At 38.0% G+C, this 25,752-nt stretch overlaps 1 protein-coding gene and 1 long non-coding RNA gene across 3 annotated transcripts in view; one reads left to right on the top strand and one right to left on the bottom strand.

The window, feature by feature from the left end:
- USP32 (ubiquitin specific peptidase 32) overlaps positions 1 to 25,752 on the top strand; it is a 233,469-nt gene that overhangs the window by 108,019 nt on the left and 99,698 nt on the right. For both annotated transcript variants that reach the window (XM_060646580.2, XM_060646581.3), the window contains exons 3-5: positions 1,454 to 1,559; positions 5,709 to 5,827; positions 11,536 to 11,695. In XM_060646580.2, coding sequence (XP_060502563.1) covers positions 1,454 to 1,559; positions 5,709 to 5,827; positions 11,536 to 11,695 — 385 coding nt within the window. The remainder of the gene's footprint in view (positions 1 to 1,453; positions 1,560 to 5,708; positions 5,828 to 11,535; positions 11,696 to 25,752) is intronic.
- LOC132687943 (uncharacterized) overlaps positions 1 to 25,752 on the bottom strand; it is a 117,413-nt gene that overhangs the window by 55,662 nt on the left and 35,999 nt on the right. The window lies entirely within an intron of this gene.

Raw genomic sequence — 25,752 nt, 5'->3', positions numbered from 1 at the left:
CCTGAGCTGAAGTTGGACGCTTAACCAACTGAGCCACCCAGGCACCCCTACCAGTTTATTTTTTTAAAGACTGCAACTTAGTAACAGCCAAATGGAAAGAGATGCAAAGGGCAAGGGGTGAAGGTGGGCAGGGAGGGGGATGGTATGCAGAACTTCCATGCCATCTCTGGGTGTTCCCCTCTGCTAGCACCTTGATGTCTTCACCAACCCCTGGTTTAGGGGTTTTTAATGGAAGTTCCATTATGCAGGCATGGCTGATTAAATCACTGGCCATTTATTGGCTATTGGTGATTAAATAAATCTCCAGCACCCTTCCCTTCCTGGAGATTGGGAAGTGCTGCTGAATATTCTAACCCTCTAATCACATCTTTTCCTCTGACTACCAGCTCACATTCTGAAGCTTTGTAAAGGCCCACCAAGAGTCATTTCATTAGCATAAACTCAGATATGAATGAAAGGGACTTATTGGGTAAATAACCAAAGATGCTTCTTTTACCTATATCATTCAGCAAGGAGTTTTAGAAGCTCTTGTGTCAGAAACTTGGAGGAAGACCAAATATTTATTTCTTATTATATCACAATATCACCTTAGGCGCTCAATAAAGAATTACTAACTGAATGAATTTATGTCATTGCTTTTGCTGTCCCTTTCTTATGCATAGCTTTTCCTCTTTAGTTTTGATTACTAGGATACTCCTTTCTAAGAGTGTATAAAACATCTTGAGGGGTTTCTGTATTTTTTACTTTTATAAAATTGAATATATTTGGCATATAACATTGTGTAAATTTAAAGTATACAAGGTGTTAATTTGGTGTATTTATATATTGCAATATGATTGTCATTCCATTTTTGAACATTCAGAGGGTGTCAGTCTTTCAATTTTTTTTAATGTTTATTCATTTTTGAGAGACAGAGACAGAGCATGAGTGGGGGAGGGACAGAGATAGAGGGAGACACAGAATCTGAAGCAGGCTTCAGACTCTCAGCTGTCAGCACAAAGCCCGACACAGGGCTTGAACCCACGAACCTAGAAATCTTGAGATCATGACCTGAGCCGAAGTCGGACGCTTAACCAACTGAACCACTCAGAGGCCCCAGATGTCGATCTTTCAAATCAAAATGTATGTAAGTTTTACAGAGGTTGAAGGAAATTCTGTAATTACACAAAATTCTTACCACATTATTGGGGCTATTGAACCTTTATCTGATTTGACCTTTGTAAGGATTCCAAAGAGAAAGAATATTTAGTGTGTGAGCCAGTGATATATATATATAGTAGAATAGATAAAGTGTATTTTTGGCTGAGTGCACTAACAAGATGTATAACATCATTTTACTAAAGTTTACCAGAGTCTTGTTTGGAGATAGAGACAAGATTTGGTAAAGGTGGTATGAGCCTCAAATTCCTCAACAACTGAAACCTCTAATGTTGGCTTTATCATTTTCTCCTAGGTGATATACTGTTCTTTTGGTGGAACATCCAAAGGACTGCACTTCAATAACTTAATAGTTGGACTTGTCCTTCTTACAAGAGGCAGAGATGAAGAGAAGGCAAAATGTACGTACTTTCATATCTCAAAATGATAATACTACATTTGTGTGCGGAATAATTTACCTGAAAATTCTGATGACAGTGAAAGCATTTGAGTTGATATTTCTCCAAAGAAGATACACAAGTAGCTAATAAGCACTTGAAAAAATGGTCAATGTAAACTTATTAGGGAAATATATATTAAAGTTACAGTGAGATGCTTCTTCATACCTACCAGGATGACTAAAATAAGAAAGATAGGTAATAATTAGAGTTGGTGAAGAGTGGAAAAGTTGAAACCCTCATATATTGCTGCTGGGAGTGTAAAATGGTACCATCACTTTGGAAGATTGTTAGGTAGTTCCTCAAACTGCTAAACATCGAGTTATCATATGACCCAGCAATTCCACTCGAGTATGTTCACCCCAAAATTGAAAGCATGTATTCATTAAAAAAAAAAAAAAATGTACAAGAGTATTCATGGCAGCACTGTGCACAGTAGTTGCAAGATGGATACAACCCTATTATCCATCAACTGTTGCATTCAACATAAACAAAATGTGATACCTCCATATGGTAAAATACTTCTCAACAGTAAAAGAATAAAGTACTAATGCTGCAACATGGATGAACCTGAAAATATTATGTTAAAGTGATAAATGCCAGTCAAAGTGTAGGCCACATGGTATGTAATTCCATTTATATGAATTGTCCAGATTAGGCAGATGCATAGACACAGTAGATTAGTGATTTCCAGAGGCTGGCAGGGAATAGGAAAATGGAGAGCAGCTACTAATGAATGTAGGGTTTCTTTTTGGGGTGAAAGTTTTATTGAAAATTTCCCAGGAGAAGTAAAGAAACATTTACTTTGAAAATTCCTAGGTTTTAACCCTTGGCCACCAGATGCTGGGTTTTCTCTCTTCCTTCTTCCTTTTCTTTATTTTTTAATTTATTTTTATTGTTTAAATTTACATCCATGTTAGTTAGCATTAGTGCAACAATGATTTCAGGAGTAGATTCCTTAATGCCTCTTACCCATTTAGCTCATCCTCCTCCCACAATCCCTCCAGTAACCCTCTGTTTGTTCTCCAGATTTACCTTCTTCCTTTTCTTTTTTTTTCTTCTTTTTTTCTTTTTTTTAACATTTATTTATTTTTGAGAGACAGAGACAGAGCATGAGCAGGGGAGGAGCAGAGAGAGAGAGAGAGAGAGAGGGAGACACAGAATCCGAAGCAGGCTCCAGGCTCCGAGATGTCAGCACAGAGCCCAACGCAGGGCTCAAACCCACAAATTACAAGATCCTGACCTAGGCCAAAGTCGGACGCCCAGCCGATTGAGCCACCCAGGCGCCCCAACCTTCTTCCTTTTCTAACCTGCCTTCTGACTGCTTCTCCTAAATCCCTCAGAATCTTCTTTCTTAATCCTAAATTTAGGCTGTTCTTTTTAATCTATTTCTTTTTTTATAGTTTTATTGAAGTATAATTGACTTGCAATAAAATGCACACATATAAAGTGTGGACTTTGATAGGTTTGGGGACGTATATATACCCACATTATCACAGTTAAGATATTGAACGTATCCATGAACCAACTTGGAATTTAACTGTGATCCTGGTTTTTCAAATTAGCGCTCCTCTGCCAACAAACAGATACTGTGGCTCCAGGCAGCCAGTAATTAAAAATAACATTTGGGGGCATCATAAACACAAACATATAAAGTCCTTCCTTCCTTTCTTCCTTCCTCCCTCCCTCCCTTCCTTCCTTCCTTCCTTCCTTCCTTCCTTCCTTCATTTTTTTATTTTAAAGAGAGAGTGCTAGTGGGGAAGAAGGGTGGGCGGGGAGCAGGGAGAAAAGGAGAGAGAATATCTTAAGCTGGCTCAGCGCAGAGCCTTACACTAGGCTTTAACCCCACAACCCTGGGATCATGACCTAAGCCAAAATCAAGAGTCGGCCGTTCAACTGACTGAGCCACCTTGGCGCCCCTAAATTCTTTTTTTATTTTTATTATACAATTGTATTAGGTTCCTAGGGCTACCATAACAAAGTACTGCAAACTTTTGTTAAGTGGCTTTTCAAACAACAAAAACGTATTTCGTAGTTGTGGAAGCTAGAAGTCCAAATTGAAAATGTTAGCAGGGCCCTGCTCTCTCTGAAACCTATATGGAAGAATCCTTCCTTTTTTCTAGCTTCTGGTGCTGGTAGTCCTTGCTGTCTTTGGCTTGTGTGTGCATCACTCTTAATTTCTGCCTATCTCCTCACATGGTTTTCTTCTGTGTTTTGTCTTCTCTTCTTATAATCAGTCATATTGGATTAGGACTCACCCTAATGACCTTACTTTAACTTGATTATATCTGCAAAGACCCTGTTCCAAATAAGGTCACATTTGTGGATGCTGGGGTTAGGACTTTACCATCTTTTGGTGGGACACAGTTCAACCCGTAACAGGTAGTCAGAGCACTCCAGCAAATACTCCCCCTGAAGAAATCCTCCGTGGGATGTGGGAAGGCAAGCAATGAAACCCCCTGGGCCTTCAAAGGGATGGAATGTCTCCTCTATCTTTCTATCTTCTATCTTTCCAAATAAGGTCCCATTCATAAGTTCCTGGAGGTTAGTGTTTCAACATATCTTTTTGGGAGATGCGGTTCAATCCATAACAGCAGTATTTCAAACATACATACAGTATGTACATCTACCCGCTTTATTATTTCTTAACATTGTGTCATATTTGTGCTGGATCTTATTTTTTAGGAAATAAAGTATTACATCCAAAGTGAGGCTGTCTCTGTGTATCTCTCCATGGTCTCATTCCCACTCTTCCCTTTACAACTGTAACCACTCTCATGAATATAGTGATCTTTTGTTCCTCATGCAGGTGTTTCTACCTTTATGATATTTTATATACCTTTAAACGTATCTTCAGTTGTTTTGCAGATTTTAAACTTCTTAAACTTTTTTTAAAGTTTATTTATTTCTTCTGAGAGAGGGAGAGAGAACACAAGTGGGGAAGGGGCAGAGAGAGAGAGTCTCAAGCAGGCTCACAAACCGTGAGATTATGACCTGAGCACAAGTCAGATGCTTAACCAACTGACCCACCCAGGTCCCCCTAAACTTTTTAAGTAAATGGTATATGATACAGATTATTTTATAATTTGCTTTACAATCCCAAAAATATTTACCTGAATATTTTTTTAAGTTTATTTATTTATTTTGAGAGAGAGTGCATGAGGGTCAGAGAGAGAGGGAGAGAGAGAGAATTCCAAGCAGGGATTGAGCACCGACATGGAGTTTAATTTTAGGAACGATGAGATATGACCTGAGTTGAAATCAAGAGTCAGATGCTTAACTCACTGAGCCACCCAGGTATCCCTTCCCTGAATGTTTTTGATATTTATCCATCTTGAAGCGCTTAGTTCCTATATTCTAACTGCTATGTAGTATTCCATTGTGTGTGTGTATGTCAGTTTACCTATTTTCTTATTGATAGATATTTATCTTTTTTCCTCTAAGTTTTGCTATTATACATAATATTCCAGTGAACATTGTTGTTCTTGTGCACACGTATGAAAGTTTCTTGAGGGTGGAAGTTGAGCTGCTTAGAAGTTGAATTTCTAGGGATGCTTGGGTGGCTCAGTTGATTGAATGACTCTTGATTTCGGCTCACGTCATGATTCCAGGGTCATTGGATTGAGGCCTGTATCGGGCTCCTTGCTGAGTGTGGAGCCTGCTTGGGATTCTTTCTCTTGCTCCTTTTGTCCCTCTCCCCCACTTGCACACACTCTCTTTTCAAATTAAGAAAAATTTTAAATTAAAAAAAAGAAGTTGAATTTCTAGCATACATCACTTTTGCCAGATTTTGGCAAGTTACTCTTTAAAGTGGTTGCAGTAATTCATACTCTCGTTAACAGTGTACAGTAGTTCCTGTTTTTCCCATTTTATTGCTATCACTTTGTATTGTCACACCTAAACATTTTTGCAAATTTGATGTTTGAAAAGATATTGTTGTTTTAATTTGCGTTGTTGGTTTTCTTTTTTTTTTAGGAATAAATTAAATTATATATTGATAAAGTGCTTGGCACTAGTAATCACTTAGTAATATTTACCTCTCTCTTCCCTCTCTACTTCTGCCAGGGTATATTTAATCTGTGGTAAGTTTAATTTATTCTTTCTTTCTTCTAGACATTTTTAGTCTTTTTGCAAGTGAATCTGGGAGCTATGTTGTACGGGAAGAAATGGAAAGAATGCTCCATGTGGTGGATGGTAAAGTCCCAGATACACTCAGGAAGTGTTTCTCAGAGGTATATTTAAAGGTTTACATTTCATCCCTACCTGTTACAAAGTATTAACTCTTAGTTATATAATGAGCTTAGCTATGATGAATAGATGTTTATGTGCAGCATATTCTTGACATTTTTGTTTTTAATGGTTGATGTTTCATTTATTTGTGTGCTATTCTCAAGGGTCCATGACACTTAATACTGTTATATTTGTGAATCTTAAAATTTCCAGTTCTACTTTAAAGACAACTGTCTATACTTAAGGGATAATAAAACACACTCACATTCTTACACCAATACATACACACTCACTGGTGATCATACGTGCCACTGCTTTTCATCTTATAGTGTATCATTGGCCTTAAGTCATTCTGTGACTCTCACCCATCAAGGTCTATTTTATCACTTACTTGACTTAGCTGATTTGCATAGTGAAATATTTGGGTGTGAAAAACCTGTCGTTTTCTTCTATTTTCATAAATAATATATTTTCATTATAGAAAAACAGTAGAAAATGTCTATCTTTAACAGAGAAAATTCTTTTTTTTCTTCCTTTTCACAGGTCTGCTAATATGGGAAATGCCCTAAAGATGGTAGAATAAAAAAACCCTTTTAGAATTTTCTGATGTTTTCCTGCAGCACACTCAATGCTGCATGATTCCTCATGGGTGGCTGTTTGAGCCACTTGCGTTTTACAGATATGACAGTCCCTCACTGCTGTGGGTTTTATTCATTTTAGTTTAGTCGCCTTCCTAACTGTAAAGGCCTTGATTGTCAGTACTCCAGCTATATGCATGTATCTGGTTTTCATAGCTCTTTGGACTCTGTAGCTTTAGTTTTTCACTACTCTGGCTTTGAGTTTCTTCTGTGTTGATAGCACCTGGAGATTTCTGTATCTTGCCTTCAACTTGGCTGTACAGTTTTTAGTAGTGGTTATGGTATTATATTTTACTCCATATTTCTGTGTGTTTGGTGCAAAAGGATTGGCTTCCTGCACTGCAAGTTGCTGTGATAGTATTTCAGTACTTCAAGACAAGCTAGGCTATGGTTTTCCTCTCCAATAACAAACATTTCCTGTCCAAAAAAAGTAACCTAATCTTTGCAGGCCTGATTAATTGAATTTTTCACACAGATGTAAAATGCATTAATACTCTGTACATCTTGGAGAATATATATTTTTCTTATTAAGTTTTATGTACATATTCCCATTTTGATGGGAGTTCAATGTGGCTAGCTACCCAGTTCTCCAAAATTTAGGCACAATAGCAGGTACATATATGAGATGATAATTAGTGCTATAGGGAAAGATTAAGTAGAATAAGGGGGATAGGTGGTGATGGGGAGGAGGTGGCAGAGTGTTGGTATTTTGTATAGGGTAGTTGGGAAAGGCTTGTCACATAAAGTGACATTTGAACCAAGAATTTAAAGGAAGAAAGATCAAACTATGCAGAAATCTGGAGGAAAACATTTTTTAAGAAGAGAATACAGCAAAGGCCTGGAGTTGGAGTGTGCTTGATATGTCCAAGGAACAACAGAGGAGCCAAATGAGCTGGATTAGATTAAGAGACTCGTAGAAGTTACAGAGGTTGGGGAAGGGGGTGAAATGAAGTGGGGAGATTACATATGGCTCTAGGACAGTATGAGTTCTTTGATTTTCACCCTGAGTGAGGTGGAACCAATTAGAGGGTTTGGGGCAGAGAAATACATGATTTTTTTTTCTTTTTTTAAACATGATCATTTTGGCTCTTACGTACAGGGTAGGCTAAACAGAGTCCATACAAGATATCTGTGACTAATCTAGGTAAGAGGTGATGATTATGTAGATCATAATATAGCAGTGAGGTGGTGAGAAGTTTTCAGATTCTGCATTTATTTTGAAGGGAGAGTTGACAGGATCTTATATGGATTATGGGCTGTGGCAGAGAAGAGGATGCCTAAAGTGTTTGACTTGATTTAGTAAGTGAATGGAGTTTCCATTAATTGAGATGGCTAAAACTACTTGGGGGAGGTTTGGGGTTTTGATATCAAGAGAGATTTGACATAATTAAATTTGAGAATCATTTTAGACATTAAACTGATGCCAACTATGCTTTTTGAAATATAAATTAGCATTCAGAGGATAGGATTTGTTGGCTTAGAGTTGAGGATGAGATCATCTTAGAGTAAATTTAGATAGAAAACAGATTGGAAGACTGAGTCCTTTACTGCAGGGTTGAAAGGTTAATGAAATGAAGAAGACTCAAAACAGGAGCCTAAGGAATAGCCTGTGAGGAGAACCAAAAGAGAATGGTGTCCTGGAAGCCAAGTGATGAAAATATTTTAATAGAAAAGAGTGTTTATATCAAATAAACTGAAAGGTCAAATGAGTTGATTTTTGATCACTGAGAAGTGATCATTAGAATTGGCAATGTAGAGGAAGGTCCTTGGTGGAGGTCCTGTGGAGTTAAAAAATTCACTGGAGTTAGGATACCAAAAGAAGTTTGCTCATAAGAGAAAGTAGCGAAGGGGGAAAGTGGAATGCTTAAAATTGCACTTAATGGAAAGGGAACAGTTATTATAATAAGATCGTAAGACTTGTTAGTTAAGTCTGCAGTTAAGTGTTGTATGAAGGACAAGATCTTTGGAAAAGGAAAGATCAAAGAAATGAGAGGCCCTGGTTTTGGAATACTCATGTAGATGGCTATTTAAACCACTAGATACTTATAGTTGGTTAAAAACAAAACAAAACAAACAAAATCACAGTAAATGGGCTAATTTTTATCTGATTCAACTATTTAATATATTACGTGCTGTAATTTCTGAGTAATGTGTCTGATTGTGTGCAAACCCTTGCTTTTCAAGTTACCATGTTTCAGTATGAGTCTACTTATATTAGAAAAGACTTATTTGGACCTCCCATAACAATGTTTTGTGTTGTTTTTTGCAATCCTAAAAAGCCACCAAAACTATAAAGAGAAGCACTTTAGCTAAATGATGTGGACCTAGCACCTAGATTTAAGTGACATGGAATAGGTTTCAGCCTTTTCTTTTTTTTTCCTTTTTAATTTTTTTTAATGTTTATTTTTGAGAGAAAGAGAGAAAAAGAGTGTGAGCAGAGGAGGGGCAGAGAGAGAGGGAGACATAGAATCCAAAGCAGGCTCCAGGCTCTGAGCTGTCAGCACAGAGCCTGACATGGGCCTTGAACTCATGAACTGTGAAATTGTGACCTGAACCAAAGTCGGAAGTTTAACTGACTGAGCCACCCAGGCGCCCCTCAACTTTTTCTATCTTATGCTTTTTTTAGCCTTAAAAGATGAAGTTATAAAGGAATCCACATAGGAATTGTATTGTTCTTTTCTTATATTTTCTTTGGTTGTCAGTTTTTAAGATGGAAATTCATATTGTTCTTAAAAGATGTGTCAATTTTAGGAGTCTGTTTATTTTTATTTGCCTTTTATGTTACTGGATTTTTTTTTTTCTAAACTGCTATTGTGACAATTTATAAAAGGAAACTTTGCCTTTGCTTTCTGTTTTAGAAGACACCCATGACTCGAAAACATAAAAAGTCAGGTTTAACAGATGGCATTTTGGTGCTTCCAGTTATGCAGTGATCTGAATGGACAGGTGGATTTCAGTGGTTACTTTATATTTCACTAAGTCAGCCAGGAAGTGTGGTGCATAGCTTAGGCTCAGAAACTTTGGACTACCTGGGTTTAATCATATTTTTGCCACTCTATCTTAGATCTTAGATTAATTAACTTTTTGAAACCTCAGTTTTCCCATGTGTAAAATGGGGATGGTAGAATAGTGTTGCTTTGAAGATTAAATTAATATGAAATGTTTAGGGGTGCTTGGCTGACTCAGTCATTGGAGCTTATAACTCCTGATCTTGAGATTGTGAGTTTGAGCCCCACGTTGGGTAGAGAGATTACTTGAAAACAAAATCTTAAAAAAGAATGTTCAGAACAGTGCTTAGGGAATTGTAAATACTCAATATTAATGATATGTGAAGGTGGTAGAAGTGCCTATTATAATTAGCAACTTTTTGCTTTCTTGTACATGAGGGTACATTTTATAACATCTTAGTCTCACTGAAACCATTGATGCTACATGTTTTGCTTCATCTACAATCCCATTGATTATAAGATGTACCTTTATGTATTATAAAGAGAGAAAAGACCTGCCAGTTTTAGTTGAAGGATACTCTTGGTTTGAAAATTCATCCCAGTGTCAGAGATGTTAATATGTAAAAATGTACATGAGCTTATGGGATTTATACTACTAATCCTCTTTCTAAACTAAACATGGGGAACAGAGAGAATAAGGGTATGATCCCTAATCTCTCAACATGTTGGCAATGTCCTCCCATATCCCTGCAGCAAGTCTGAATGCCATATTCTTCCATTCAGAAAAACAAGACTGTCAATGTTGTCTAGATGTTTTGATTGCACTGTTAAATGTTCTGAAACTAGTAAGCTAAGCATATTGCTGTATTTTAATAGGATGCTGCCAAACGGTATATAAATGATTTCTATCATATCTCTGTTAGGTTAGGAATTATTTGTATCCCTTAATATTTCTATCAGGAATGGACCTGATAGGCTCCTGAATGTCATTCTTCATTGTATTTCCATGTGGGTTGCTTCTGTCTTTTTCTCAGAAACATCCGGCCCTCATTCACCCTCGGTCCTCCTGTCTTCCAGATTAAGAAATTGACTTGCACAGCTATGTCATGTTCTTTCTCATCCGGGATACTTTTTTTTTTTTTTTTTTTTTTTTAATCCAGAGATGTAGAAGACAAAATACTTGACAAAAAAAGCAAAGAAATAGCAATCTACTTGTTTTTTTTGTATTCTAATTGACTTGTGAATACATGTTTTTAGTGATGCCTTCTAGAAGAGGGCTCCTGGATAGTTGTTTTTAATTTGCCAATGAAATTTAAAAGAGCATTTTAATACCATACATATTTAATTAAAATATGCTCATTCTTAAAGTTTAAGGTGCTGAAGAAGAGGGATAAGGCAAGTAAAAAATTGGCCTTATTAAATATAGAAAAAAAATGCACTTTTAGAGGGTGGGGAAAATGGGGCGGTTCAATGGGTATAAAGTTTCTGTCATGCTAAATGAATTACAGAGATCTGTTGTATAACATAATGCCCATAGTTAATAATGCATTATTGTGCACCTTAAAATTTGTTTAGAGGGTAGAGTTCATGTTAAATGTTCTTACCACAAACCAGCCAACCAAACAAACAAACAAGTAAAAACAAAGATGCAAGGAAACTTTGGGAAATGTTGGCTATGTTTACCATCTTGATGTGGTGATAGTATCATAGGTTTTGCATATGTCCAGTCTCATCAAATTGTACATACTAAGTATCTTTGTATACCAATAATACCTCAATAAAACTGTTTTTTTACAAAGAGGAAAAAATACTTTACTGATTTCAGGATATACCTTAGAAAATAATATGTGAATTATTAGTAACAATGCACTGCTTTAATGAATTGATGAAGTGATTTACAACTAAATTGCATAGATTTTATGCAAGTGGAAGTTCTGAAAATGCAATTATTTTTTAAAACAGTTTGATTTCCAAATATACACCCTGTAGTGTTAGATAATCCTTTCTTTGTAGATATTAGCAAGATAAATGTTAACAAATTTCAAATTTCAAATTGTACAGTTTTAAGTAAGATACCTTAAAATTTGACTAAGCCTATGTATTTTTTTTTCCTTTTAATTTTAGGGTGAAAAAGTAAACTATGAAAAATTTAGAAATTGGCTTCTTCTAAACAAAGATGCTTTTACCTTCTCTCGTTGGCTACTATCTGGAGGTGTTTATGTGACCCTCACTGATGATAGTGATACTCCCACTTTCTACCAAACTCTAGCTGGAGTCACACATTGTAAGTAATGGCATTTCATTGTTTTCTGTCCACTTTTAATAATAGTCATTGCCTAGTAATATGAGAATATGCCTATTAAGGAGAAATTTACCGGTCAGTGTTTTTTTTCTTCCAGAGTGTAATAAAATGAAATGCTAGAGCTTTATGGGGCACCTTCATGGCTCAGTCGGTTAAGCAACAGACTCTTGATTTCAGCTTGGGTCATGATCTCTTGGTTTGTGGGATTGAGCCCCATATCAGGCTCTGCGCTGACAGTGCAGAGCCTGCTTGGGATTCTCTCTCTCTCTCTCTCTCTCTCTCTCTCTCTCTCTTTCTCTCTCTTGCACGCGCGCATAAAATAAACATTTTTAAAAAATGCTGGAGCATTGAGTACATAGCTGAAAAAGAAAACTTTTTTTTTCTGTACTCACTGAATGCTTTTATACTTCAAATACGTAGGTTTTTTCCCCACACAAAGTTATTCCTCAATGCTCTGTAGATACCAATTGCGTGTTCTGCAATTTGGTTCACTTCTGACACGCTATCTCCCCCGGGGGGGTTAGCACAGACCCCACAGGTTTAGGACTCGGTCTCACAAGACCATTTTTTTGCTACCCACAGAAGAGGCCAATCATAAATCCTGGTTGTTGCCAGTGCTTCTGATCAAACAGCTCTAAATTAGATGTTACCTATGCTTCGGGTTTGATAATTTGGTAAAAGAGCTTATAAAAACTCAGGGAAACATTAAAAAAAAATTTTTTTAACACTTATTTATTTTCAAGAGACAGAGACAGAGTGAGAGTGGGGGAGGGACAGAGACAGAGGGAGACAGAATCAGAAGCAGGCTCCAGGCTCTGAGCTATCAGCACAAAGTCTGAAGAAGGGCTCAAACCCACCAACTGTGAGATCATGACCTGAACTAAAGTCAGACACTTAACTGACTGAGCCACCCAGGCGCCCCTCAGGGAAACATTTTATATTTATTGACTTAATATATAATAAAGGTTGTGTAAAAAAGAAAAAAAACAACATACAGATGAGCAACCAGAGGCAAGGTCTGGAAGGGTCCCAAGCCCAGGAGCTGGGATGTGTCAGTCCTTCTGGCACATGGATATGTTCATCAATCCAGAAGCTCGCTAAAGCCCATACTTTGGGATTTTTATCGAGGCCTCGTCATGTAGGCATAATCAGTTACTCAGTTTCTAGCTCCTTTCCTGTCTCCAGCAAATGGGGAGTAGGGCTGAAAGTTCCAAGTTTCTGATTATGGCTTGGTCTTCCTGGTGACCAGCCTCTATCCAGAAGCCCACTAAGAGTCACCTCAGGCATTAGAACAAAGTACTGGAGTATCACCCAGGAAATTACAAGGGATTTAGGGCCACTGTGTCAGAAACCCTTATCACTCGGGAAGTTAACAAGAGTTTGGTCACAACTAAATATTAGGAGGAACCAGGGGCAGAGACCAATTACATACTATTTCACAATAGCCCTCTACTAATTGCCCTTAACCTAGTGGTATTAGTTTCCTAAAGTTCCTGTAACGAATTAGCACAATTTGTAAACTGAAATAACAGAAATTTATTTTCTCACAGTTCTGGAAGCTGAAATCAAGGTGTTAACATATTCCTTCTGAAGGCCCTGGGGAAAAATTCTCCCTTGCCTCACCCAGCTTCTGGTGACCCCAGGATTTGCTTATGGCAGCATAACTCTGGTGTCTGCCTCCATCTTCCTGTGGCCTTCTCTGTATCTCTCTGTGTCCTTTCCTTTTCTTATGAGGACACCAGTTATTGGACTTATGGCCCAGACTAAATTCAGGATGCTGAATTCATTATATCTACAGAGACACTATTTCTAAATAAGGTCACATCCTGAGGTTCCAGGTGACCATGGATTTTTGAGGGACATCATTGAAGTAACCACTGCATAGACCTTAAATGTTAACCTTTATTCTTTTCTGTGGGTACAGAAAAGTACCTACACTGGGCTTTTGCTTATGCTGCTTCTTAACACTGGAGTGCCTTTCCCTTTACTTCTCCCTATAAATCCTAGTCATCTTTGAAGACTTAAATCACATGCCCCTTTGTTTCCAGGAAACTTTTTCTTGTCTTTCTGTGAGAAATCATCTCTCATTCCTCTGAACTTTCGTAACACCTTTTTTGTACCCTTCTTGGATGAACTTATCACTTCCACCTCTTACTGAAATTATTTATAGCATTCCATTTATTTGTACATGTCATCTCTCTTAAATCATAGAATCTATATTATTCTTTGCTTTTTCTCCCTCTGTGCCAAGCCCTTAAAAAATAAGTATTTATTAACTGAATAGAGGGCCTGGATGTTAAGTGCTACTTGTATCTGTTGCTTTGTACAACTTATGACTGGCTACTAATTACACAGCAGCTATTTTTCTGCCCATTTTCATTCCATTATTACCAGAAGTTCTGATAAATTCTGGCATGAATAGGCAATGGACTTGATTCTACTACTTTTCAGTGCTCTTGTTTTTATTTTTGATAGGAAAGCCTTTAAAAAAAATTGTTTTGCATAAAAAATTAGGGAATCTTTTTATACTCATTGTAAATTTTAACTTAGATTTATATTTAAATTGTCAGTCTTACGGATATTTTGCTGAACTCGTGCTTTCATTTGTGATTATGTGGTGAATTATTTTTCTGCTAATATATGCTAAGAGTGTGACTGCTTTCTTTTAATGACTCATGGTTTTGTTTTTGTTTTTTTTTTAATTTTTTTTCAATGTTTATTTATATTTGAGAGACAGAGGGAGACAGAGCATGAGCAGGGGAAGGCAGAGAGAGAGGGAGACACAGAATCTGAAGAAGGCTACAGGCTCTGAGCTGTCAGCACAGAGCCCGATGCAGGGCTTGAACCCACAAACCATGAGATCATGACCTGGGCTGAAGTCAGACATTTAACTGACTGAGCCACCCCGGCGCCCCTAATGACTCATGTTATAGAAAAAATTACTCTGACGCTTGTTAAAATGGTAAGAAAGACAACCCAAGACTTCTGTAGTGGTGTATTGCAGTAGGAGACAAAGATTGGTCTTGATTCTAAATATAACAAGGACAAGTAGGGAGTTCTGGCCAAGGAGCAGGATGAGGTGGTCACTGGAGGGAAAGTTACTAAGAGGAGGCATCAAAGGTAGGGGGATAAGGCCAAGGACTTATTCATCAGAGATGGGGTATGAGGAACTTGATCAGATATCAAGGGTAGGGGGACGACTTAGCAGCATTCTTAGCTAAGACTGGATTTGAGCAAGCCAGAGACTGGATGGGGGCTTAGTTGGAGGCCTAGTCAGAAAGAGGGCTCAAAGAGACTTAAGTATGGTCAAGGAGAAAGTCTTTGTCAGTTGCCTAAAGTGAAATTAGGTCTGACATACTTTGCAAATGCAAATACTGCTTATGGCTTATTTTGGAAAGCACTGTATTATTTTTTAAAATTATTATTATTATTTTTTAAATTTACACCCAAATTAGTTAGCATATAGTGCAACAATGATTTCAGGAGTAGATTCCTTAGCACCCCTTACTAACCATTTAGCCCATCCCCCCTCCCACAATCCCTCTAGTAACGCTCAGTTTATTCTCCATATTTATGAATCTCTTATGATTTGTCCCCCTCCCTGTTTTTACATTATTTTTGTTTCCCTTCCCTGTGTTCATCTGTTTTGTCTCTTAAAGTCCTCATATGAGTGAAGTCATATATTTGTCTTTCTCTGGCTGACTAATTTCACTTAGCATAATACCCTCCAGTTCCATCCACGTAGTTGCAAATGGCAAGATTTCATTCTTTTTGATTGCCGAGTAATACTCCATTGTATATATATACCACATCTTCTTTATCCATTCATCCATCGATGGACATTTGGGCTCTTTCCATACTTTGGCTATTGTTGATAGTGCTGCTATAAACATGGGGGTGCATGTGTCCCTTTGAAACAGCACACCTGTATCCCATGGATAAATGCCTAGTAGTGCAATTGTTGGATCATAGGGTAGTTCTATTTTTAGTTTCTTGAGGAACCTCCATACTGTTTTCCAGAGTGGCTATACCAGCTTGCACTCCCAGAAAGCACTGTATTATTAAAGATTACAGACTGACTTACTTAAATTCAATCAGTAAAAATAATTATCAAAATGTTAAAAATGTTATCCCATTATATGGTTCCATTTTTATTTAAAGATGATCTTCTCTATTTTTAGCTTTTTATCACTTGGGAAGATTTTTGAAGTTTTAATAGTATTTGAAAGTTACAGTGCCTTTGCCTTATTAAAAAAATTTTACCTTGAATTTACAGCAAATATTAATGTAGATGTGTTGTTTCACCTGTAATAATGACCTTCTAATTTCTAAACCAAATGGTTTCTTCTTAGGGTCATTCTATCTACCCCTGTCTCTCTGCAGCATTGTTAGCACTATTGACCATTCAGTTTTCATGAAATTCCGTTCTTTGGCTTTGGAACCATTGTAGTTTCCTAGTTTTTAATTATTTGAGTTTTCTTTACTGTCCTCCTTTTTTTTCTCTATCTTTTAAATGTAGAAAGGGTTTCTCATGGGTTGGACTTTAGCTCTGTTTTATTCTTAAATGATGTGTGTGCTTTGTTTCATTACAGCCATTTCCATTGCTTCACCTATACTTCATATCTTTGTGGGTGATACCTTGATGGAGTTTTCTGGTCTTGAGGTATCTCAAACTGTATAGTCATTTTTTTTTAAGTTTATTTATTTATATTGAGAGAGAGAGCATGTGCACCTGTATGAACATGGCTGTGCATACAATTGGGGAAGAGGTAGAGAGGAGAGAGAGAAAGAATCCCAGGCAGGCTTCGCACTGTCACTGTGGAGCCTGATGCAGTGCTCGAACCAGTGAACTGTGAGATCATGACCTGAGCTGAAGCCAAGAGCCAGCCATTTAAACCTACTGAGCCACCTAGGCACCCCAAACTGTATATTCATTTTAATAAATACCTCCTGAGTATTACTGGAAAACAAAATTCCACTGAATAAATTTCAAGATCAAATTGGCTTTATTCAAATCATGAACTGAGCAGTATCCCATCTAGTAAATAGAAAGGAGGTCTGAGGAGCTCCACAAAATGGAAGAGTTATAGATAGGAGGGAGCAGGAGTGAGAGTGAAGTGGGGGGTGGGAAGGAGTTTCTAACAAACAGTAGATTGTTTTCAGGCAAGGTCATCTTCCTTTGGGGGAATGCCTGAGGTCTTTCAGGCAGATTACCTTATTCTAGTGCTTATCAGGAATTCCAGATTGAGAGGTTAAAGGTCACGTTTCTGGGAAAGGCTGAAACTACAGTTAGATGAGATATTAAGTCTTGGTATGTTGACATGGGGCTCCACACAAGTGACTCCATTTGGGGCCTATTGTTCCTTTTTTCCACTATATATCTATATCATCTATATCTATATCTATATATATATTCTTTTTTTCTTTTTTCTATATTTTATTTTTTTTTTTAATTTAAATTTTTTAAAAAATTTACATCCAAGTTAGCATCTATGCAACAATGATTTCAGGAGTAGATTCCTTAATGCCCCTTACACATTTAGCCCATCCTCCCTCCCACAAACCCTCCAGTTAACCCTCTGTTCTCCATATTTGTCTCTAATGTTTTTGTCCCCCTCCTGTTTTTATATTATTTTTGCTTCCCTTCCCTTATGTTCATCTGTTTTGTATCTTAAAGTCCTCATATGAATGAAGTCATATGATATTTGCCTTTCTCTGACTAATTTTGCTTAGTGTAATACCCTCTAGTTCTATCCACGTAGTTGCAAATGGCAAGATTTCATTCTTTTTGACTGTCGAGTATTCACTCTATATATTCTAACATCTTAATCTCATATGTAAAATCAAATGCATGTTTCCTTGTTTTCAACCCATCTTAAAGGTTCAAAAAGCAAACATGTTCTTCCTCCTGTCTTTTCTATCATGGTTAATAGTATTTGTAATTCCAGTCATCCAGTTTGAGATTAACTTTGACTTTTCCTTGTCAAACTTCACATTAGACCCCATCAATCTTAATTCAGCCTTATTTCTTAAGAGTTTCTTTTTTGCTGCCATCATTGCAATGTTTGTCCTTATTTATCTGAGTATATGTTAATGATAGGAGAGAATGAAGGGCAAATTTGTTGTTGTTGTTGTTGCTTAGTTTACATTAAAAAAATACTTTTTCTTTTCAGAAGCCTTTAAGGAATCTTCATTTTCTATAGAACAAAGTTTAAACTCCTTAGCATGGCTCTAAGGTCGCATAGTTTCCTGTTCTTAATTTTCCATATTCATTTCTCTTTATATGTGTTCTCTGCTTCAACTACAGAGCACTGGTCAATATTCCATGACTATACCCCATGGGCTTTTATAGTTACTCTGTATATCACTTTTTTTTTTTTTTTTTAATTTTTTTTTTTTTTTTTAACGTTTATTTATTTTTGAGACAGAGAGAGACAGAGCATGAACGGGGGAGGGTCAGAGAGAGAGGGAGACACAGAATCTGAAACAGGCTCCAGTCTCTGAGCATTCAGCACAGAGCCCGACGCGGGGCTTGAACTCACGGACCGCGAGATCGTGACCTGAGCCGAAGTCGGACGCTTAACTGACTGAGCCACCCAGGCGCCCCCGTATATCACTTCTAATATTCCTTTATTTAGATTGCATTTCATCTTTCAGCTCTTAAGAATTGAAATACTTCTTCATCCTCAAAGCCAAATCCATATGCTCTTTTGTCATGCCTTCTCCATTTTTCTTCAGTTTGAATTAAGTTTACTGTTTGCATTCCTGCACATCTTACATTTCTATTAAAGCAATTAAGATGCTTTTTACCTTCTCTTAGGGTCATTTGGAAGTGGCTTTGATTCCCCTCAGAAGTTACAAGTCCCATAGGGACAAGGCTCTTATCCAGTTCATATTTGAGTTCTTCTTAGTACAGTGGTCTAAATGCAAGTTTTTGGACTGTAAAGTATTGAAAAATTTTTAGCTACTAAAAGTCTACATTCTAAGTACTCATTTAAACGTTTGATTTCCCCAGGAGTAAGCAGGAGTTATATGTTGTTTTAGGAGTATAGAGCACTAAACTAATTATTTTATCTACTCCTATAGTACACCCATGGATCTCCCTGGTGGCCATGGAAATAAGTCAGTAGTGTATGGTAAAAGTCTGAAGAAATGCTATGCTTTAAATTTTCTCAGTTATTTATAACATTTTAAATTGCTAGCACCTTAGTTGAATTTTGTTGTATCCTTGTTTCTTGTAAGAGTAATATCCCAAAATAAAAAATTAATAAAATGTAAGCCTACTATGGGGGCGCCTGGGTGGCTCAGTTGGGTGTCCAACTCTTGATTTTGGCTCAGGTCATGATCTTGAGGTTCATGGGAATAAACCCCACATTGGGCTCTGTGCTCACAGTGTAGAAACCGCTTTAGATTCTCTCTCTCCGCCTCTCTGCTGCTCCCCTGCTTGTGCTCTCTCTTTCTCTCTCTTTCTTTCAAAATAAATAAATATTAATAAAAACATATAAAGCTACCATGGTATATTGGTAGTTACCAGCCTTCATTGAGCATTAGAATTATTTGGAGAGGGTGTTAAACATGTTGGTTATTGGTTCTATAATCATGATTTTATTCAGTGGGCAATAGACATCTAAGGTAATTCTGAACTATATTTTGAGGAATACAGATAGGATGTTTCGGAGTTCTTCAGACTTTGAGTCAGACACTGGGCCTGCTGCTTATTACTCATGTAACAGTGGGAAATTTGTTTAATCTCTCAACTTCTTTTTCCTCCTCTGGAAAACAGAGGTAATGATACAGTTTACCTCACAGGAGTGTTGTAAGGCATGTAGGGAGGAAGTCTTTCTTCCTCTACGCATCTTGAGTTCATTGATAGAGCTCTTTATTTGTTTGTTTGTTTGTTTGTTTGTTTTAATGTTTATTTATTCCTGAGACAGAGAGAGACCGAGCATGAGTGGGGGAGGGGCAGAGAGAGAGGGAGACAGAATCCGAAGCAGACTCCAGGCTCTGAGCTGTCAGCACAGAGCCCAACGCGGGGCTTGAACTACAAACCGTGAGATCATGACCTGAGCCCAAGTCGGTCGCTCAGGTGCCCCGATAGAGCCCTTTAAATTAGACTCACAGGAGGCAGATACCAAGCGAGAAACAAGTTTATTAACATTGCTTATGTATGGTGGTTAGACCTGGAGTTTATATAGCATCTTAGCAAAGAACAATAGTTTTGTAGAGAGGGGACAAGACAAAAGGACTGAGTTTCTAGAGGTGGCAAATTATGGGAAGGCAAATGTGTGGAGAAACTAATGGTAGGGCTGGCTAGTAAGGTTTGTTATATAGATTCATTTATCAGGTACAATCTCCAGGTTGATAAGGGTCTAGAGTAGTCTCTGGTGATTACTTCTGTCTTTCTGGTAGAGGAGCGGGAAGACACCTTTACAAATTAGGCAAAAGGTAGGGGGAGTTTGCAGAGAGCTTTTCTTTTATCTGCTTCTTCTCAATTGCCTTCAACTCAATATAATTTTTATGCCAAGTAGGATATTTGGGGTGGCATATTGGTCTACCCTTTAGGATTACATGAGATAATACCGTTTCTAAAGGACTCAGCTTGGTGCCTGTTGTGGAATGGGTGCTTTACAATGAATATGTAACCTCTTTTATCATTGGACACTTGGCTTGCAAATATCAGTGAGCTTTACCCATTATCTCTAGAGAGTTATTGTTTTGGAAGCAAGCAGTTTCATAACAGAGGGTTGTAGATCTGTACACAAATCAACTTGTCCACGTCTCAGTTGCAATGGGCTTCAGCAAATAGCTACTTTCTTCATGGGGCTTATATGAAAACATTATCATAAAGTCAGAATTACTGCTAAATTTCATTTAGAAATTCTGACATGGTAGGTTTGCATTCTGATGGCTATGATTTATCATATTACCTATACATTCTCAGTTTCTGGCTAAGCAATTCACCACTAAATTCTTTGCAGGCTCTTCCATTCAAAGGATATTTGGTACATTAAACTTTTCAAATAATGTGTCCTGAATGTGGAAACTTAGGATAAAAAAATAATGTTATTAACTGATTTATAAGTAGACAGAAAATATTTATTTTAAAGCATCAGTGACTACATTTAAATTTGTGTAATGAGCCAAGATATCTAGGAAACAAAAAGGAATTACAATTTTTCACTTGTAAGTAACATTTATATTAGAATGCAGATGCCTTTTATTTTTCACATACAATTATAAAGTAAAATTTAAAGTCATAGTAAGTTGAACACACTGCCATATTTAATCAGATGTTCTCTTTTATTTAAATCACAAGTGAAACTGGGGAATCTATTTGTATTCAATACAGAGTTAGAGTAAGATTTTAGATTTTGTCATGGCAGGTACATTTTTCAGAACTGCAAATTCCAGATTATTGTTACCTTATTATTATTTTTTTTTAATTTTATTTATTTGAGAGTGAGTGTGTGTGCATGTGTGAGTAGGGAGGGGCAGAGAGAGATGGAGAGAGAGAATCCCAAGCTGGAGATTAACTCCAGGAAAGCTGCTCACGGCACAGAGCCTAACACAGGGTTCATCCCAGGAACCAAGAGATCCATGACCTGAGTTGAAATTAAGAGTTGGACACTTAACCCACTGAGACACCCAGGTGCCTCCGTATCTTTTTTAAGCTTAAGAAATTGAATTATGGGGCACCTGGTTGGCTCAGTGGGTTAAGTGGCTGACTAGCTCAGGTCATGATCTCGCATTTTGTGGGTTCAAGCTCTGCATCGGTTTCTGGGCTGACAGCTCAGAGCCTGGAGCCTGCTTCGGATTCTGTGTCTCCCTCTTTCTCTCTGCCCCTCCCCTGCTTATGCTCTGTCTCTCTCTCTCTCTCTCAAAAATAAACATTAAAAAAATTTTTTTAAAGAAAAAAAGAAATTGAATTAGAACATTAGCCCAGAGTTCAAGTTTTTAATATTTGAGTAGATCTTAATCAAATTTTTATCAGAGCTGTTGTGTTTTTCTCTCATAATTTGCTATTTAAATACCTAAGATTAGACCTGAAGAGGATCAAGAGAGTGGAGTGGAAAGATTCTGAGCTTACCTCCTCTCATAGATACACTAAAACTACAACTACATATAGAACTACTCTTTCTCAGAACAACCTGAAGACTAGCAGAACAGCTATTCCACAACTAAAGGTATAAAGAAAAAGCCACGTGGAGATAGGTAGGAGGGGAGCAGAGATGTGTAGTTAGGACTAATACCCCCAGTGTGGTGACCCTTAAACAGAAGGGATGTCACAAACACAGAAGTCCTCCCTGAAGAGCAAGGGGTTTCAAGCATAACATTGGACATTCCCAGCCTGGGGACCTGCACTGGGAAGATGAGCTCCCACAAAGCCTGGATTTGAAACAGCAGAGCCTAACTCCAGGAAAGCTGTTGAGCTATAGGAAACCCATTGAGCTCTAGGAAACCTGAGACTCTGCTCTTAAAAGTAGACTGTGCACAAATCCATCCACTCCAAGAGCACAGAGGCAGGGGTTTGAAGTCCCCAGGGTCATATGTAAAGGAGATTTATTCGTTAGTTTTAGTGCATGTGCTGAAGGGGCAGGGATTTGAAGGAACTTTCTCCTGGAACAGAAACACAGGCGGTTGCCATTTTTCTTACTCTTACTTAGTTGGCCTAGTGCTGGTAGGTGCCATTTCTGATACTTTACATCTGCCTTGCTAGCACCACTCACCCTGCCTCAATATCCTTCCATCCCTAACTCTCTCTCCCAAACAGGTGACTCTTCAAAGCGGCTTCTGCTCCACCGTATCTGTCTGGTAGGTGACCTCAGCTGGGTCTAGTACTCCTCCAAATGGCTTCCACTCCACAGCACCCATTGGGTGGCCTCCACCAGAACCAGGGACCCCAAAGCAGCTCCCACCATGCTGCATCCAGTGGGTGGCTTTGGCCTGGACCAGCAGCCTCCCAAACTGGCTCCAGCCTCAGCAGGGCAGCCAAACCTTACCAATGTGCCTGTAGTAACTGCATCGGGGCATCTAAGCCGGTCATGCTAGGGACAGCTCCACTTATCAATGCACTTCCAGCAGTCACAGCCCCGCGTAATAGAAATGCACACACAGCCCACCCAGGGGATACCCTTGGAGCTCCTGGTTTTGGTGGCTAGGGGGACTGTGCTTCTGGGCCCCACAGGACATGTTCTACATAAAGCCACTCTTTGAAGACTGGGAGATGTGTGGGGCACCTGGGTGGTTCAGTCGGTTAAGCATCTGACTCAATTTCGGCTCAGGTCCTGATCTCACAGTTTATGAGTTTGAGCCCCGCGTTGGGCTTCTCATTGACAGTGTGGAGCCTGCTTGGGATTCTCTCTCTGCCCCTCCCCCACTCGCATTCTTTCTCTCTCTTTCTCAAAATAAATAAACTTAAAAAAAAAAAAAAAAGACTGGGAGATGTGGTTGATCTACCTAATACATGGAAACAAACAGGCAGGATGAGGAGACACAGGAATATGTTCCAAATGAAAAAAACAAGATAAAACCTCAGAAAAAGAACTAAATGAAACAGAGATAAGCTGGCAATCTACCTGATAAAAAACTTGAAGGTTATGGTCCTCAAGATGCTCACCTAGGGGCATCTGGGTGGCTCAGTTGTCTGACTTTGGCTCAGGTCATGATCTCAAGGATCGTGAGTTGAAGCCCTGCGTCGGGCTCTGTGTTGACAACTCAGAGCCTGGACCCTGCTTCAGATTCTGTGTTTTCCTCTCTCTCTGCCCCTTCCTTTCTCTCTCTCTCTCAAAAATAAATAAACACACAAAAAAAACTAAAGATGCTCATCGAAAGATGCTCAGGAGAAGAATGAATAAACAGTGAAAACATCAACAGAGATAGAAAATAATTTTAAAAAAGAACCAATCAGAAGTAAAGAATACAGTAACTGAAATGAAAAATAGACTAGAGGGAATCAACAGATTAATGATGCAGAAGAATGGATCAGCAGTCTAGAAGACAGAGTGGTAGAAAGCACTCAAGCTGAACAGCAAAAAGAAAAAAGAATTATTAAAAATGAGGATAGTTTAAGGGATCTCTGGGATGTCAGGCATATTAACATGTGCATTATGAGGGTCTCTAAAGAAGAATACGGAGAAAGTGGGGTAGATAACATATGTGAAGAAATAATAGCTGAAAATTTCCCTAATCTGGGGAAGGAAACAGACACCCAGTTCAGGGATCACAGAGTTTTCCAAACAAGGTGAACCCAAAGAGATCCACATGAAGAAACATAGTAATTAAAATGTTAGAAATTAAAGATAAAAGAGAAACTTCAAAGTGGTAAGAGCAAATACAAGAGAACCCCCATCAGACCATGAGCTGATCTTTCAGCAGAAACTTTGCAGGCCAAGAGGGAGTGGCATGTTATATTCAAAGTGCTGTAAGGAAAAAACCCTACAACTAAGAATACTCTATCTGCAAGGTTATCGCTCAGAATTGAAGGAGAGATAGTTTCCCAGACAAACAAAAGTTAAAGGAGTTTAGCACCATTAAACTGGCCTTGTAAGAAATAGTAAAGGGACTTCTCTCAGTGAAAAAGAAAAGGCCATGGCTAGAAGTAAGAAAATTATGAAACAGAAAAATCTGTTTGTAAAAGCAAACATACAGTAAAGGTAGGGGATCAACCACTTGTAATGCTAGTATGAAGGTTAAAAGACAAAGTAGTAAAGTCTACTATTTCTGTAATAATTAAGGGATACACAGAATAAAAAGTAAAATATAGTGTTAAAAACATATGAAGTAGATGGTAAAAATGTAGTGTTTTTAGAATGTGTTTGAGCTTAAGTGACCACAGACTTAAAATAGACTGCTGTAGGGGCGCCTGGGTGGCGCAGTCGGTTAAGCGCCCGACTTCAGCCAGGTCACAGTCTCGCGGTCCGTGAGTTCGAGCCCCGTGTCAGGCTCTGGGCTGATGGCTCGGAGCCTGGAGCCTGTTTCCGATTCTGTGTCTCCCTCTCTCTCTGCCCCTCCCCCGTTCAAGCTCTGTCTCTCTCTGTCCCAAAAATAAATTAAAAGAAAACGTTGAAAAAAAAAAAAAAAGAAAAAAAAATAGACTGCTGTATATATAGGGTATTATATATGAACCTCACGTTAACCACAAACCAAAAACTAATAGATACCCACAAAAAATAAAGAGAAAGGAATCTAAACATAATACTAAAGAAGGTCTTAACAGTTTTTAGAGTACGGATCTTCTATCTACTTGACTAAATTTATTCCTAGGTATTTCATTCTCTTTGATGCAATTGTAAACAGGACTGTTTTCTTAATTTCTCTTTATGAGAGTTCTAATTAGTGTAGATTGAGCACTTACTAAAGAAGGCACTATGTGCACTCTGTATATCCTCTCATTTAATCCTTGTGCCCTCTCTGAGGTTCATTTTATTCATATTCTAAAACTAAGGAAACTAAGACTATGAGAAGTTAAAGAAACTTTCTCAAGATCAGATGGCTACTAGGTGCCAAAATTGAGATGAAGGCAGTTTATGGACACACAGTCATTTTATTCTTCAGTCTTTTATGAGTAACTTGTTAATTGAGATAGAAGGAGTTGTGGTTGTGGTGCACCATTTTCTTCAGACTCACTTCAGACAATCTTGCAGATTCACTTTTCCAATTTCCTTTTTTTCCCCCCTTGGGATACTTAGAAATGAATTGGGCAGTAGAAGAACTATGATTTAAGAACTATGTTTTAAAAATGAATTGAGGGGTGCCTGGGTGTCTCAGTCGGTTGAGCATCTGACTCAATGATTTCAGCGCAGGTCATGATCTCATAGCTGGTGGTAGGATTGAGCTCCAAGCTGGATGTGAAGACTTCTTGGGATTCTCTCTCTATCTCTATCCTTCTGCCCTTCCCCTGCTTGTGTGTGCACACACTCTCTCTCTCTCAAAAACTAACAAGATAAAAATGAATTGAGAGTTATTTTCTTTAATATTGATATTTTCATATAATTTAGCCATATTTTTGGAAGAAAATATTTGTGCCTATTCTTTCGTGT

The sequence above is a fragment of the Panthera onca genome, chromosome E1 (assembly GCF_046562875.1).
Source record: "Panthera onca isolate mPanOnc1 chromosome E1, mPanOnc1 haplotype 2, whole genome shotgun sequence".
Classification (NCBI taxonomy): Eukaryota; Metazoa; Chordata; class Mammalia; order Carnivora; family Felidae; genus Panthera; species Panthera onca.
Note: the sequence above shows the minus strand (reverse complement) of the source record. Positions and strands in the feature narration are given on the sequence as shown.